General features: G+C 43.6%; 1 protein-coding gene and 1 long non-coding RNA gene across 6 annotated transcripts in view; one reads left to right on the top strand and one right to left on the bottom strand.

The window, feature by feature from the left end:
- NEK7 (NIMA related kinase 7) overlaps positions 1–14,412 on the bottom strand; it is a 70,063-nt gene extending 55,651 nt beyond the window's left edge. For 3 of the 4 annotated variants that reach the window (XR_004241680.1, XM_032117252.1, XM_032117254.1), the window contains exons 1-2: positions 14,292–14,412; positions 1,807–1,891 (exon numbers count right to left, since the gene is read on the bottom strand). Coding sequence is in view for 3 of the 4 variants with exons in the window: in XM_032117252.1 (XP_031973143.1) it covers positions 1,807–1,863 (57 nt within the window). In the remaining variant the exon portion in view is untranslated. Of the gene's footprint in view, positions 1–1,806; positions 1,892–13,679; positions 13,703–14,291 lie in introns of those variants that run through there. The other variant, XM_032117253.1, reaches the window with a different exon arrangement.
- Positions 14,413–14,539: 127 nt separating this feature from the next.
- Positions 14,540–16,175, top strand: part of LOC116447755 — a 41,434-nt gene continuing 39,798 nt past the window's right edge. For both annotated transcript variants that reach the window (XR_004241682.1, XR_004241681.1), the window contains exon 1: positions 14,540–15,063. This is a non-coding gene — a long non-coding RNA (uncharacterized LOC116447755). The remainder of the gene's footprint in view (positions 15,064–16,175) is intronic.

Raw genomic sequence — 16,175 nt, 5'->3', positions numbered from 1 at the left:
GTCTATTGTGTATACACTGAATACTGCACAGAGCTCTGAGTCCTCGTTCTGAGGGGAATACAGGCAAAGAAGGAAGTACAGAGCAGAATAGCAATACTGAACAGAGATATGCTTCCATATAAGAAGAGACTTAATAAACCACTGTTCGTCAGCTTTGGGAATGCCAAAACAAACATAAAAACCACACCCCAAACAAAAAATAAACAAACTCGAAAGAGTAAGGGATGTACATGCTGCCTTTGTTTCATGGCTTTTCAGGTCTAGTAAGAGATTAATGCTTTTCTCTATTTAGATGCTAAAATGCTCCCGTCCTACTCTTGCAGAAGTTCTGGAACTTAAGAGTCTACTGCCTCAGACTGCTAATCCATATTTTTCTATCTTCCTCAATAATCCTTTTACAATATGGAAGCAGTTTGGCAGTACTAGCTGCACTCTCAAAACATCCTTGTGATGTAAGGGACTACAGTGCTTTAATTTTGTTGATAAACTCTGACAGAGCTTTCAGGCACTTAATTCCAAACAGCAAATGAGCTTCTGATGGCACTGACTCTGGGTGGAGGACTGTAACTAATAGTGTACCTCAGGAATCAACAGTGGGTTCAATCCAGTATTGATCAACATTGTCATTAACGATCTGGATGATGGGACCAAGTGCGATCTCAGTAAGTTTGTTGATGACACAAACTGGGAAGACTGGCTGATGTGCCAGAGGGTCCTGATGTCATCCCAGGGGACCCTGACAGGCTGCACAAATGGGCTGACAGGACCTTGACACAGTTCAACACAGGGAAGTGGGAAGCCCCATATGTGGGCTGCGATAACCCCACAACGCACCAGAACACGCTGAGCACTGACCTGCTGGAAAACAGCTCCACAGGCCAGACCCTGCAGGTCCCACTGGACACCAAAGTGAACACAGACCAGCAACACATTCAGAGGTGGACAGTGATGTCCTGGGCTGCATTTGGAGGAGTGGTGCCAGGAAGGCGAGGAGGGAGATGATCCTTCCCCTCTACTCAGCACTGGCAGGACCACACCTGGAGTCTGGATTACTGTGTCCAGCTCTGGGCCATCCCTACACAGACACACTGGACAAAGTGCAGCACAGGCCCACAAATGAGCAGGGCTCTGCAGCACAGATCACAGGGGGAAAGGCTGACAGTGCTGGCAACATCCAGCCTACAGAAGAGAAGATTCAGGGGCAATCTCATCAGTGGGCTCAAATTCCTGAAAAACACATGTTAAAATACAGAGTCAGGCTCTCTTCAGTGGTGCACTGTAACAGGACAAGAGGTGATGGGGCATGGGCTGAAACACAGGTTTCATCTGAAGGAAAGACTTTTTTCAAGACAGTGAAAGGGAGGCGACCCATGGAGATTGTGGAGTTGAAACCTGATGCCTGGTTTCAACAGGTAATGGCACTAATTCATATAGTATCACTGGCAGGAGGCGTAAGAAGAGACAGATGAAGGCAACAGTCTGAAATAAATATGGTACTTCTGATACAATTTTGAAACAGTGTTTAACAACTCAACATTTCTTAAGGAAACAACTGATTTCATCTTTGCTTCCTTCTCACACTACAACAGCAACTCCTCAAAGTCTGTGAAGGAGCGGGAGGCAAAAATCAAAACTAATTATTTTCTATGGAATACTGGACTGATATGTAGTTAATTTCAAGATCACCAGAATATATTCTATCTTTTTACAGTTTCTGCGTTACCACAGGAAACAATGTTATCTCTTCCTCTATTTAAGAAATAAGTAACAGTTAAAAAAATTTTTTGAAAAACCAGATATATGTACCTGTGGCTGAAATGGTGGAGCAGTAGGCCCCTGCATCCCTTGTGATTGTTCATCCATTCTATCACACAACAACGTCCCTTATGTCCTGAAAAGAAAAACACGGTCATTACACTGTAATTCAGTCCATATTTATGATTAATGAACATCAGCAAAAGAATAAAGGAATTAATCTTCTCAATTGTAGGCTTGAGTTTAGGAACGTTTAACTAGACCAGCTCTGCACTGTTTGGGGAAGGAGGTTTTCTTATGTTTAGCTGTTCTGTGAAATGAAATAAATTACTACAGGCATCTGAATTTATTATTAAATAATGTGAATTAAATTGCACCAGACAAATGACTCTGTCTGATAAATGCTGCATCATCCCATTACTCTTCAGGGGCACCAACCACTTGTTTAACTATGTAGATGTCTGACCTACAGGCAGCACAGGAAATAGCAGATCAGCAGAAGAGTTACAACTGCAGCACACATACTGCTTATTTGCACTGATTTATCTGTTGGTTTTAGGGAGTATGCAAGAACAGTTCCATCTAAATAGAAAAAAAAAGCTAAACATGTACACAATACATCCTGACAAGCTGGTTAGGAGGCCTTTGAAATACTATGTTAAAAGCACAGCCTCCATTCTCTACTGTGAGCTTCTCATTTCCCATCAGTAAATGGGAGGAAAGATGCCTGCCATGTTCCCAAGAAAGACACACAAGGCTTTGACCAGTAACAAGAGTTGCAAAATGCACTGAATCATTAGTAGGAAAAACAGGAGAGACAAAAACGCAAATGCTCATTAGATTTTTTTTTTCTCAACGAAGTGAACCCTTTCTTAGGCACCGCTGATGGGGAGCAGGTGCAGCACCCACTGGTACTGATGCCTACAAGGGCCAGCCCTGTTCAGATGAAGAAAACACAAAGTTCACTGGCAGCTTCGAATGCAAACGATGAAATAAGCTTTCATACAAAACTAAGAGGAAAGGTCTGAACAACTTTTTCACCACACAAAGACAAAGTATCCCTGCTTACTACCTGGTCAAACCTGCCAAGACCTTCAGAGGAACAAGAATCATGTGTCCGACAGGAGTATTATCCTTGCTTTTCAATTTATTGTTTTCTTATTCCCTGCTCCAAATCCTGAATGTTCAGGAGACAGACACAGCATTTTTTCTGACACCATTTAATGTTTAACATGAGGAAATTTCCTGTAATAAATTTATTCTGCTAAACCTATGTACTTCCATGTACAAAGCTATTTTTTTTACACTCCACACAGATTCCAATAGCTGTTAAAACATGCACAAATACTCCCAGTAATTTCTCTAGATATTCAAAGGGTTAGAAATAACTCTCAACAGAAAGCAGAAAACCTTAGAAAAGTCTTTCAAAGCCAACTGCAAAACATTCAAGAAACTAATGAATGGCTTGTGCCCGCAGTACTGTTGTCATTCTTACAGCACTGTTGTGGTAACATCACTAACAGACAAAAGAGTCACCAAGCAGCTCTGCAGAGTTTCTCCTGCACTGCCCTTGTGTAGTATGCAATGGACTGCACACACAAATCAGTCATTAGCGATCTGTTCTCCCTGGCCCATTGAAAGCAGTCACCCACATGCCATCCCAGCTCCATCAGCTCTTCCTAACACCAAACCACAGCCACCCTCCAGAGCAACCAAAGGTCCCCTTAGGCTTTGCCTTCCCATCCATCATATTTCCATACAAAGCATACAGGTTGGGGCTTCCTGTTGTTTTGTATTACCTGTAAGTGATTCAAAGACAAAGGAGATCCAAAAAATGCAATTTCAGGCAGGTCAAGAGAAAAAAAAAAAATCAATTATCAAACCAAAGTGAGAAGCAGAGAAGAGGTAGGAATTGCCAAGATTTCCAAGACTGTCAGAATGATCATGCTGAGAAAGGGGGAATCAGCTGGCAGAGAAGTGCACACCACTGACTAGGCAATCTTTCAGCCAACACTAGGACACCAATACTGACACTTTTTACAAGCTCTAAAACATCTCCCATACAACCTCCCCTCCAAGGCAAGAAATCATAACACAACAGCACTGAAAATTAAACTGTTGTCACAAAACTTCATCTAAGTTCTTCAGGTAGATTCACAGGGGTTGATGCAGTTGCAACAAATCCCAGGGGAGGAATGTACAGCAAACTTAAGGAATCTTCTGCTAATTTCTTGTTGTAGAGGTCCTTCTATCACTGCTAAGAAGGCAATAATTTTTTTCTGAAGTGCTATTTTATCTTTATATGAATTTTACTCTTTTCAATAGCATCAATATTTCTACTGAAGGTTTTGTGGTGTTTTACTAATATGTTTCAATATTCAAGATTTTGACCGTGTAATGCACCAATAGGTAATTCCTATGGGTCAAACATTTGCTTCAAAATGCCAAGGGAAAAGAAGTAAAGAAAAAAACCTTTACCCTTCATTGCAAATATATACCCAGGATTAATGAAATGTAAGCTGAAATTTTTAGATGATGTATGTTGATTCAGGAAATATACAACCCACTCACCTTGTCTGAATGGTCAGAGGAACTGACATGTTCAGAAATTTGTGTCTCTCTTTTCTTGTTAAATTTGGGAAAAGAGCAGAAACGGGAGAAGTTATATTATTACCACTGCCAGTCGCTCTGCCCTCTGTGGCTTGTTTTTATAATAAAACCAGAGCAAACCAAAGAGGTAAAACATTCTACCCACAAAGCACAGAAGATTTATTAACTCGTGGATTTGTTGCTGCTTTTGCAGAAAGACAAGTATTTTATGTCCATATGTAAAAGTTATTTTAATTTTTTAATTTTTCGTCTTCAAAGACTGCACTGCATGATAGATTCATATTTTAGAGAAATGTGGCATTTTGATCATACAAAATCCCAAAGATGCAAAAGAATGCCAAGGATGCAAAGTAAATCTTTTGTACTATAAGACACAATATAAGTAAGAATTGGATTTTGTTGCTTGAAGACTTTTTTCACTGTGATGCATGCCTTTCACCTTAATATTAACTCCAGAGGTCAAAACATAGTGCTGTAATATTGTTCATCTTTAAATTTCAATTGAGGCAATAATTACGTCTCTTCCAAAGATGGTTTTCAAGTTCTAATTTACAAGACACTAAAAATACCCAAAAGAGTCCAAGCTTGCTTAAAATTGAAATGTAAATACATAAACACATCTATTTGTGACATGTCTGTCACCTCTTTAAACAAGTAATACAGTGACCACCTTCTGCAAAGCCATCACCCTGATATATAAAGGTTCACAGAAAAGAGGCAACAGATGAGTTGAGTCAACTATACCAGCACCCCCCAATACCTCCAAATGCAACTTGTGTTTTTCAGTACTGTCAAATCACATGGGGGGAAAGGACTCCCTGCCTTCACCACATCACTTGCAAAAAAAAAAAACCAAAACAAACTTTCTGAACCATTCATCTTGCAAACATGATGTTGACTGTTTTGAACATGAAGATCATTTAGATTTGGACAACCTAACACTTTACAATTATAGTTAATACTTTTGGTTAACTGCTAATATTTTAGATCTTTGACTTTTTCAGTTGATCAAAACATTAGGTGGCACCTACACATAAAGGATGCAGAATAAGTTTCTGGGGACAGACAACAGTACCAATTTTTCATTTGGAATCACAAAGGCATAGCAACTCCTCTTACTCCACAAGGCAGAAAAGGAGCCCTCTCCAGTAAGCTAGACCATCAAACTCCAAGTGCCTGAAATGGGAGCAACACCTTTTCCTTCCTTCACAACCAGGCCTCACTGTCCTCATTCACTTCCTCAGTGGCCACCTGTCAAAGCAATCGGGTATCTGCCCACACATCTGAAGATTATGCAAAGCTATAAAGCAGCCCAAAAGGCAGGAGCACACTCCTACACACCAGGCAATGTCCCACAGGCAGCACTCAGCTTTCCAGGTGGTTTCCAGCAGCCTGCCAGAGGAGAGGCAGGACTACCCACGGCTGTCAGTGCAATCAGAGCGGAGGACCCACTCCTGAACAGGAGCCAGAGCTCATCGCTTTCCTTTCACTGGAAAGTATTTAAAAATAACATTAAAAAAAGAAAAAAAACAACCTAGGAAAAACTTGCAGCCCTTGTGATTTAAGTCTAGCAACTATGTCTTTAAAAACATGATCAAATTATTTCAGGAGAAGAAGCTTAAATGCACTGCTTAATCACATGAAACATGCTTTTTAAGAACTAGTTTCATAGCTGCAAGTCCATACAGCATTCACATTGAAATACATTTCACGGTATTTAGGCAAAAATGTTATTCCTTTAACAGATGGCAGTTCTACAACAACAAAAAAATACGTTTTCCTGTAGAAAACATCATTAATAGTCTCAATATACATGGTTTCCATTAGCTACTCGCTATGCACTTGTTTGTCAATTTTGCATCTTAAGTGAGAACATACAGTAATCAATGTCAAAGCAGAAACAGCTATGCTTTAGGAAAAGAGCATATACTTAAAAGAATGTTCAGAATGTTACAGTTCTGCTGAGAATCTGAGAAGCTCAGTCTTCTTTATTTTCTGTAAAATATAGCTGTAACTACTTCACAAAATTGCTAACACAGAGAAACATGGAGTTACACCGGTTCAGGATGTGCTCATCACAGACACAGTCAATTTCTGTTCTCAAAGGATGGAATGTACTATGTTTACTTCTGCATTACACCATCAATTAAGGCAGGTATTTTTAGTTTTTACTATAACCATTATTTTAGTTAGGTTGGAGACAAGGCTCTCCAGAAACAACTATCCATCTAATACCCTGAACACTCATTTTTTTGTAAATTTTGTGTAAAGTTAGATTCTTCAGTATCTAACATGGATTTAAAATGAAAAATTTTATATCACCAAATTTCTCATTTGTCTTTAATTAATTCAAAGATAAGGATCAGCCTCAGCTGAGGGTTGGGGGGGAAAACCCAACACCACAAATAAATACTATGTTTCCATGTAAGAACACAGGCTAAAGAAATATTCCTGTTTGCTTATACCACGTATCAACTCTCAGCTACCCAAAAGCACAATTTAAACGTAGGTAGAACATTCAAACAGTCACCCTGGTTGAACCTAAAAAAAGCTGTGCGCTGTGGAAACAAGCGTTCAGATTTCCAAATGCCTTCCTGAATGTCCGACAGACAATTCCGCAGCCCACCGCACCAGTGTCAATCCCAGAGTGTGTGCCAGGCAGCCCAAGCGTGCCAGTCTGATCCCAGCACTGCTCTCCGACACCTGGAGTCACACTGACACAACCTCCCAGCTCCAAAGCCACAGACCTTGTGGGAGGAGGCAAATTTCAGACCCAGAAGTAACAGCATGGCCCTTCAGCTTGATATGAGCAGGGTAAAACCAACCACAGAACTGGTTTGTAAGTCAGAATGTCTTAACAGTCATTCTTTACCTCTTTAAGGCAAAAACTTGGCCACTGGACAGAACTGGCTTGGTGGTCGAACTCAGCCCACACTTTGTCAGGTCATCAACACTGATCAACGCTCTTCAGCACTCACTCAGTGCTGGCAACTCAGGGGTAGGCTGCAGTTTATAATGTTTATATTTGTATATATTTTTATGTGCAGGCATTAATAATGCAAAATGCATTTAAGCTGACACCCACTTGAACTCTGGCAAGACTAACTCACAAGGGACAGAGCAAACTCACTACTGGAAGACCAAGTTAACCATTATCACAATAAAATGTCACTTATCCCTATTGGTATACATACATATATATAAACATTGTATATATGCATAGTAAGAATATGTGCACACATCTATACACACAGATTATGAACCTATACCTGTGTATGTGCACAGAATATTTCTTTTTTTCCACTGTCAGCTAATAGCAAATATTTGCTTCATGCTGTCCAAAAAACTCAAAAAGTCTTCTAAAGTGTAGAAAACATATACCCATTTGTCATAGTCTCTGCAGCAGCATCCACATCAGAGAGAAGCTGTATATGCAACTTTTAAAGTTCTGAAAGTGATTCAATACAGAACCATATACATCTATATTCAGGAAGGATTAGTTTTACTTTAGAAGCAGTTCCTAAAAGCCAGATCAATACTCCCCACAGGATGGCAAGGCACTCCTCCCCTCTGTAGGGACAGCCTTGAATCTGAACAATACAAATTCCCAGCAGCCGTTAATCTACAAAGAGATGTTTACTACCTAATTTGAAATACTGCATTTTCCAGCCAATTTATGTCCAAATTCCCTACTCATGGGCAGTCCAGTCAAAGCAGTCAAAAAACACACATATAGTTAAGCTGGGGTAAAAGTTGGTTTTAGCGAGAGCAGGAGCAGCCATACACAAAAAATCCTTTTGGAAAAAAGTAAAAAGAATACACTAGGAGTTCATACTCAATTTTCTCATTCATTTGGCCTGACTTACCAGGCTTATTTTCACTCCAGCCCTGAAAACACACATGCCAGTCACTGTCATTCCCCAACTACTGAGAGTTTGCTCTGTCAGTGCTGTCTGACTAGAAGATGAAAGTTGAAGCTCTCCTGCTTCACAAGTCCGATTCCATTCCTCTTCATTTATTTGCACAATTTTAAAAGTTAGTTTGTTTACTTCTCCCTCTCCATTTCAATTATGTCACTCAAGTAGATTGCCTACCTTGCAAGGTGCTCTCAAAGGGTAATACATGCCCTGACTTGCCCTTTATTGAACTGTTTGTTATTTCTTATGTACTGAAAAAGAAACAGGAACTGAAACTGCTTGAGCAGCAAGCTTCTGAATTTTTCATTTAGCTTCTGTTCACCTGATAGAAATTTGATAACCCACTTCTTCATACTCAATAACCAGTTATAAAGGACATAGGTAGATCACAATAATGTCACAGTGAGAAGTATTGCAGGGAACAATGCATTGTACCTAAACATGATACCATCAACATGCAAACCCTCAGCCCACACCACACTCAGCTGTGCTCCTGCCTCTGTAAGCAAGCAGTTCTAAGGCAGCATGAACTGATGATGTGATGCTGCCGCTTCCCCTGCCTTCAGCCATGATTCCCAAACCCTCTTCCTTCCAGTGGGGTTTCTGTAGTTACCCAGACTCCTGGTAAGCAAAATAAACCTAGCTGAAAACTAACTCTGACAAAGTCACTTTTTCCCAGTTCAGTTCCCCGAATCATACCATTGCAGAGACAAGGACAGAACTGTGATGGCAAAAGACAGAGAGGAAGACACAGGACTGCTCTAGCCCCAGCTAACTTGGAGCAACTGAATCTACCACCAAATTATATCTCTAACATGCAATTACACAAGTCAGTCTAACAGCTCAGTAACACCAAAGATCTTTCTTTCTCTGCCACACTGCCATCTTGAACTCTCTGGCCCTGTTGCCGAGCTGATCCAACTCCCTAATGCAGCTGGGCTTCTGCTCTGCAAGCAGTGAGCAGAACCAGCACATGGGGGAGTCTGCTGAGCACCAGGGAAAAAAAGTAAGAAGGGGAAGTTCAGGGATGGGAGATGCAAGAAAGGGACTGTAGAAGAAACAGAACATCTTCCCTCTGGCAACAGTGTGCTAGTAAGTTAGCTCACCACATTTAGCTGTGCTTCATCCTTAGCAGGGAGGTGAACAAGCACTTACAGCTGTAACTGCAAGGCAAGAGCCAGAACGGAGAGAAGGCAATTCACTCAACACCAAGCCAAGAGTTTTGTCAACAAAATACTGTACAGGAAAGTAGAACTAGGAAACAAAATTAATGCAAGGACCATAAACCAGGGTAACAAGTTAAACTGGAAAAAGGAAAAGAAAATAAAAGAAAAAAAAAAAAAACACCTAAGATTTTCAGCTAAAGGAAGCTAAAGCATTATTCAGAAACCCTTACAAGCCCAGAACCTCACAGCTCACACACAGAGAGGGAGTCCTAATGAAGGCATGGCTTTAAATACATCTGTAGAGCCAATTTGTTCATAAAGAGATGCTGAAGAGATTTTACTAAAAGTGTAAACAGCTGAGATTCAAACAAGAGTTAAAAACACAAGAAACATGAAAAGACTGGAACCAATGTCAGATAAACCCACTATGGCTAAGTGCAGGGAAAATACATCCAGATTGCAAGGCTGGGTGGACACGACTTTGCAACACCTCTGGCTGACAATGTCCATGCTGCTACAGGTGAAGTAGAACACGTGTAACAATAAATTCCACACACTCTTTAAATGTCTCAGTATTTTAGAAAGCAGCACAAGACACCTTACTGCAGGTGTTAGATGCACATTCTCAAGTTGAAAAAATTCATCTGTAGTATATAATTTAAAATCTGCTACCCCAAAGATGATAAAGTGAATGAAGCACTATAAAGAACCAGAAAAGAAACACCAGCCATGTTTAACAGGCTTTCTGTGATCCTCTGAGCAGCATTACCCTGGACTCCTGAAAGCACACGACAGTAGTGAGTAATCCAGGAACCGTGGGTCGAGAAGCAAAGCAGGCAGCAGCCAGCACACTCACTTCAGAGGCAAGCCAACACTCAAGTTGGCAGCTGTGTGTATGTTTTACATTAAACCACCACTGTCTAAGAGATGCGAGATCAATTTGTGTCTCTGGAGTATGCTCAGTGACCAGCTGTACGTTCAGCACTCTGTCTGCAGTGTGCTCCTCAAGTCCTGCTCGTCTCTGTAAAGTTCACACACAGCCCACGTACCCCACACACAATTCTGAATTTCAGTCAGTGCAAGGACTGGAAGTTCACTGCTGCAAAGACAACTCCTTTTTTGGATTTGCTCTCAGATGAGGACAAAAAGGGTACAGAAGAAGGGCCTCTACAGGGCAGAAGGCTATGTGTTTTCCCACCACAAATTTTTACTTATTATTAGAAGTAACTTTTAGTTCACCTGTGATACTTTTGCCTTCCAGCTACCAAAGAATCTGTAATTTCGTAAGCTCTGTACACTAACCACAGAAAATTGAAATGAACTGAAAAAGACTTGTTCATCAACACTTCACAGCACCTAATTCAAATACCTCCCAAAGGCTTCAGCAACAATCTAATCTACAAGCTCCACATGAACTTTTATGACATTGTGAAGTAATTCATCTGGTCCAACATAAATACTGCTATTAAACAAGACAGCAATAACTTTGTTATAAATCATTCCCGGCAGCTTGAAGAGGCTTGAATGCAGGCTCCCAAATGCCGCATGATGCAAACAGTCTATTTACTTTGTTACCTATAATGTCACTAATATTGCAAGATTAACTATGTGCAATCAGGTTTTAATGTGATTGTTCATAGAATTTTCTTACAAATTCCTCTTTTTAATGTGTTGTTTAAAATTTTATAACAAATTCCCTTGCATAAATAAGTGCTGTACGCCCAACTAGTTGTAATGGCACATGAAATACTGTGCATTTCCTAGGTACAAAATCCATGACTGAATCACAGTTATGTTTCACATGCCTGAGACAAATGCTCAGGAGTCTCTTCACCAGAGAAGCAACTCATTGTAACAGCATTGCTTCTCTGCAGCTTTTTTAACTACCCTGACAGGAAGAATCACTTTAATACTTACTAAGGAAACACAAAGTGAGATGATGCACTTCAGTCTAGGGCTCAGTTCCTCCCCACGTGGCCAGGGAAGTCAAATGGTGATAAATACAGCAAAACAGTGTTCTAAAGGCTGCCCTTATCACCACTTTGGTATTTTGGTCAGTTATTTTCATCTCTGTTGCAAAGTACATGGAACGCTGATAAACTGAACAAATTCTCTGGGAATTAGTCAGTTAACTCCTACGAATACCCACAGTATCAACCTTCATAGGATAATCCCCACCCTCTCCTAAACCCTACTCCCTGGGAATCACGAGGGATTTTTGGATAAACACCAAATAACCAAAAACTTCCCTTGAAGGTAGAAAAGAAGTTGGTGCAGTTGCACTTTTCCTAAGAGACTTCCCAAGGTAACATGAACTCAACCAACTATCCAGCACAGATGTTTGGAACAATGTCAAACTTCAGAAGGCAGCAAGGAACTGATGGTGATAAGCTGAATTTAGCGGCAGTATAAATGCAGAGAGTACTGCACTAAGCTAATTAAACGTGGAGGGGGTGTATTTATGAACAAACTGCCTCACCAGATTGTCTATGTGCTCAAATACACAGGACTGGCTACATTTACTGCAACTGAGCACAACTCTTGTACAAAAAAAGAAAGGCACGGATGGGCTTATATGGCTCTATCTTACAGTTCAGAAGATACCACAGGTCACAGTAAAATGAGCAACTGACTTCCTGCAAGTCATTTTTCATTTGACTTTCTCATTTACTTACAGGCTTTCCCATGAGCTCTAAAATGTTATATTTTTTTCTTCTTTTGAAACAACCTTCCATGGTGAGGATAGGAATCTACTAATCTAATTTGTGTAGACCATGGAAGCGTTGTGATAAGTCAATTAAAAAAGGCTTTTTGGTTGAATAAAATCCCTTGATTTGTTCTCAAATTATTTTTTTTACTGCAATGACTAAATGGTATGTTGAATACAAGATATCTATGAGAAAGGCAGTATCTCCATGCTTACAGTGAACAATCTCTAAGTGTGCTTTGACAAGCCATCTACCCAAACATCAGGTATTTCTAAATATAGCATCTTCATGTTTTGAAATTAAAGAACAAGTGCTCTTAATATTATTCTTTCTTCCAGTATCAAAAAACTTAAAAATAACAAACACAGCTTTAAGTTCTTACTTTAAAGCTGCCAGACATTGCTTGTAAGTTTCCCTCTTTCCAGAACACATCACAGTTTTCCTGCCTCTAAGTTTTCCATAGGCCATGAACTAATAACTGTTTTCCATTTCATTTTGTCTCTCTCAAGACAGTGTAAGTCGGTAGTTTAAATACAGACATTTCTACAGCACTGCAACACATGAGTTATCTCCTGAACAGCCTGGAAAAAAAAAAAATTAAATTTTGTTCTTCCTGATTTAGCCAATCTGTGAATCTAACCATCCAAACTAATCATCCAGAGTATGTATTTTATAGATTAAACTGCAACTTCTGCATCTTAAGCTTGTAATACAACTTTATATAGGCAATATACCCTGTACATTCAGTGAAATTACTGTGCACATGTGACCTTTCCTGAGAAGTGATGCCACTATTGCAATCTGAGGAAACACTGCTATCACTTCAAAAGGTGACAAAAGTTACCATCCAGGGCGTGCAAGAAGGGAAAAAGCATTTAGAAAGTTTTTATCTTTATATAAAGAATTAAATATTTGTGCGATCAATGAACACACATCCCCTCATCATCTTTTACGAGAAGTAGGGTGATTATCTTAAGTAGTTTTACCATTCAAGTAGTGATGCTCCTCACAAAATGCAGCGCAAATCAAAGCACATTCCGCTCAAAGAACAGCGTTCTCAACTTCAGAACCTTAAAACCACGCAGGTTCGGTTCGCATGGACACTGAAAGGAACTCGGGGCCGGTACCGGGATAACCGAGCCTGAGTACTCGGAAACGTGAAGGAGGGGACACTCACTCCCCAGACGAAGGATGCCTCCCTTCCAGCGTTTCCCACAAGGTCTCCGTTCTGCCCAGCCCCGGACGGCCCCGGGGAGCCGGGCGGGCAAACCCTGCACTGCGGGCGGCCCGGCAGCGGGAGGAGGGAGGGAGGGAGGACGCGCTGCGGCCGCGGGAGGGCCCGGCCGGGGAGCCCCGGCGCCCTCCCGGGGAGGCGCGGGGCAGAGGCCGCCGGACCCGCCGGGACGGGGCTGCCCCTCTCGCAGCCGCAGGGCCGCGGCTCCCGGTGCCGGCACTGATTTCACCCGGTGCCGTGTGAAACCCCCACGCTGGGCTGCCCCGGGGAGCATCCGCCTGACACCCACCCCCAAGAGAGAGGAGAGCACGGGAGCCTGGAGGAAACAAGGGGAAAACGACCAGGAACATCACGGAAAGCAGCTCCGCTTGCGGCAAGCACGCGAGGAGCCCGACGCGGCAGAGGTACGGAGGGCGGCCGGGCCGCAGGCAGGCTGAGGCCAGTGGCGAGGCCGCCGGGAAGAGTCCCCAGCCGCCCGCTCCTCTCAGCGGAGGCAGGGCGGCAGCCGCCACCGGGCGAAAGGCCACCGCAGCGTTCGGGGCGCCGCTTACCCTGCGGCGCACGGCGGCTCGGCGCCGCTCCGGCCGCAGGGCAGGTGCCCGGACGCGGCGCAGCCCGCGGCCATCCCGCCCCACGCCGCGGCCGTGCCGCCCCAGCGCCGCGCACAAACTTTCTCGCAGCGGCCCCGCGCCGCTCCCTCCCCACGCGGCGGGCGGAGCGGCAGCCGCCGCAGCCAATGGCGCCGCGCGCCGCAGCCCCGCGGCCAATGGGCGGCGGCGGGAGGCGGGACCGCGGCACCCCCGCGGCGGGGGGAGCGCTCCGGCAGCGCCGGCTCGCAGCCCGAACCCCCGGGACTCCCCGGCCCCGCCGCTGCCCACGGCCCCGCTGCCGCCCCGCTCACCGGGCAGCCTGGCTCCGCCTGCTCCTGACACGAGGGACCGGGACCGGCCGCCCCTCCTCCCCGGCTTCTCCGGCGCCTCGGGCCCGGGGCCGCGCCGGCGGCGGGCGCCTAGCGGGGCGCCTAGCGGGGCTCCTGGCGGGCGGCGCGGGCACCAGCGGCAGCCCCAACCTGCTCTCCACCCCCCGCCGCTCCTGCCAGGCCCGTAAACATCCCGGCATCCCCGAGGATGGGGCGGGGCGGCCGCCGGGCCCCGCCTCGCTCCGCTCCCCCCGCCCGGCCGGAGGCGCGGGGTCCGGCGGGGCGCCTGCGATCGGTCCCGGCGGGCAGGGCCGGCTGTGCGCGGGGAACCCGCAGCTCCTCTGGAAGTGACCGGGGTTGTAAGTGCGGTGAGACAGGGAGTGCCTATCCCAGCGTGTTCGTGCCATGGAGCACACGGGGCCCAGGCACTGCGGTAACGCAGCGGGCACGGGCAGCGCCGCTCGCCCGGGCCGAACCAGGAGCGGCCGGGAACGGGAGGGACACCAGGTCCAGCCTCTGGAGCAGGGACTGGCCTCTCTGCACTGCTCTGAACAGCACTGGTCTAAGGCTTGGGCCCAGCCAGATTTGAAAACGCAGCATGCCACCAGACTTGCTCATTTTGTGTATGAGGTGTGGTACTCACTCTGCGAGACATTCGATATTAACTGAGTACATCATCTGGAAGTGACACAAACTCCTTATTGCTATACTGGGAGAAATAAAAGTGACGGGAACAAAAAAGACCAGACTCTTGGTGAGTCCTGCTCCTCCAGTTTCTACTTTGCAACAGTAGTGGGTTTAAGTAGATTAAAAAATACTGAATTCCAGAATACTACGGTTTTTCAGGCTGCTGAAAGTTTACCGTGCTTCAGTGCAAGGAAAGGCAATTAACTACACAAAAGAGAAGCCTTAAGAACCAATGATGGGGAAAAAGTATGAAAGCTGACCACAGTTTCCCCAGTAAGGTTATGGATTACTGTGATCAAATAACTTTTTCCTCAGGTGTAGAAGCCCTCTGTAAAAGGCACTCCAGTAATTTAAAAAAGAGAAAGGAGTAATTTAAAATTATCTTGAGTTAGATGTACCTCATTTTTCCAAAGCAAAACTTAAGTTCTCGTTGCAGTTTGAGGTTTTGCTGCAGTCTTTCCCTTGTAACAGGTAAAGTAATACTTGATTCAAACCTTGCAAAATAAGTAGGAAATGGGCCAGTGTGTCTGGAAAAAGTCTATTCGCCTCCCTGTGTACAAAATTATATGTGTTTTTGAGGCAAATTTTCAGCTTTGAGACATCTGCAGTGTCTCCAGTGATACAAAGTCTAATGAAATTTGAAAGGAAATCGTTTTTGTTGGCTCTCATTTCTCTGATTTGTTAATCATTCTGCACATTGCCCCTGTGTTAGCATTGGGGCATTCGATGCCACTGGCCAAATACAGTAACAAGGTGACCACCCAGGCTGTGGAATCAGACATACCCTATAACCTTCCCCTTTGATGTGCATTTTGTATTTCTTTAAGATAGTCCAAAAGAATGAATTCCAAAATAATGTGATTAAGAGATTTTTTTTTTTTTTGTGGATAAACTGTCTTGCAAATACACTTTCTTGAACAAGAATTCCCTGGGTTGTTTTCTTGTAGAAAGTGCAATACTTCAGGGCTCCCCACATACCAAAGAGTGATAGATCTGCCATGTAATGTTAAGAAGTTACTCAAAAGAATTACAATCAGCAATTCCACTGACTGTTTCCCATCTCCAAAATCTCTTCAGCCTCAACCAGAAATTGGGTTGTGTGAGGTAGTCACCTATTTGCAAAACCTCTGATGGAAAAAGGAGAGATTGTTATGTGGTGTATAGCTGACTGTAAAATAC

Source organism: Corvus moneduloides, chromosome 9 (assembly GCF_009650955.1).
Source record: "Corvus moneduloides isolate bCorMon1 chromosome 9, bCorMon1.pri, whole genome shotgun sequence".
Classification (NCBI taxonomy): domain Eukaryota; kingdom Metazoa; phylum Chordata; class Aves; order Passeriformes; family Corvidae; genus Corvus; species Corvus moneduloides.
Note: the sequence above shows the minus strand (reverse complement) of the source record. Positions and strands in the feature narration are given on the sequence as shown.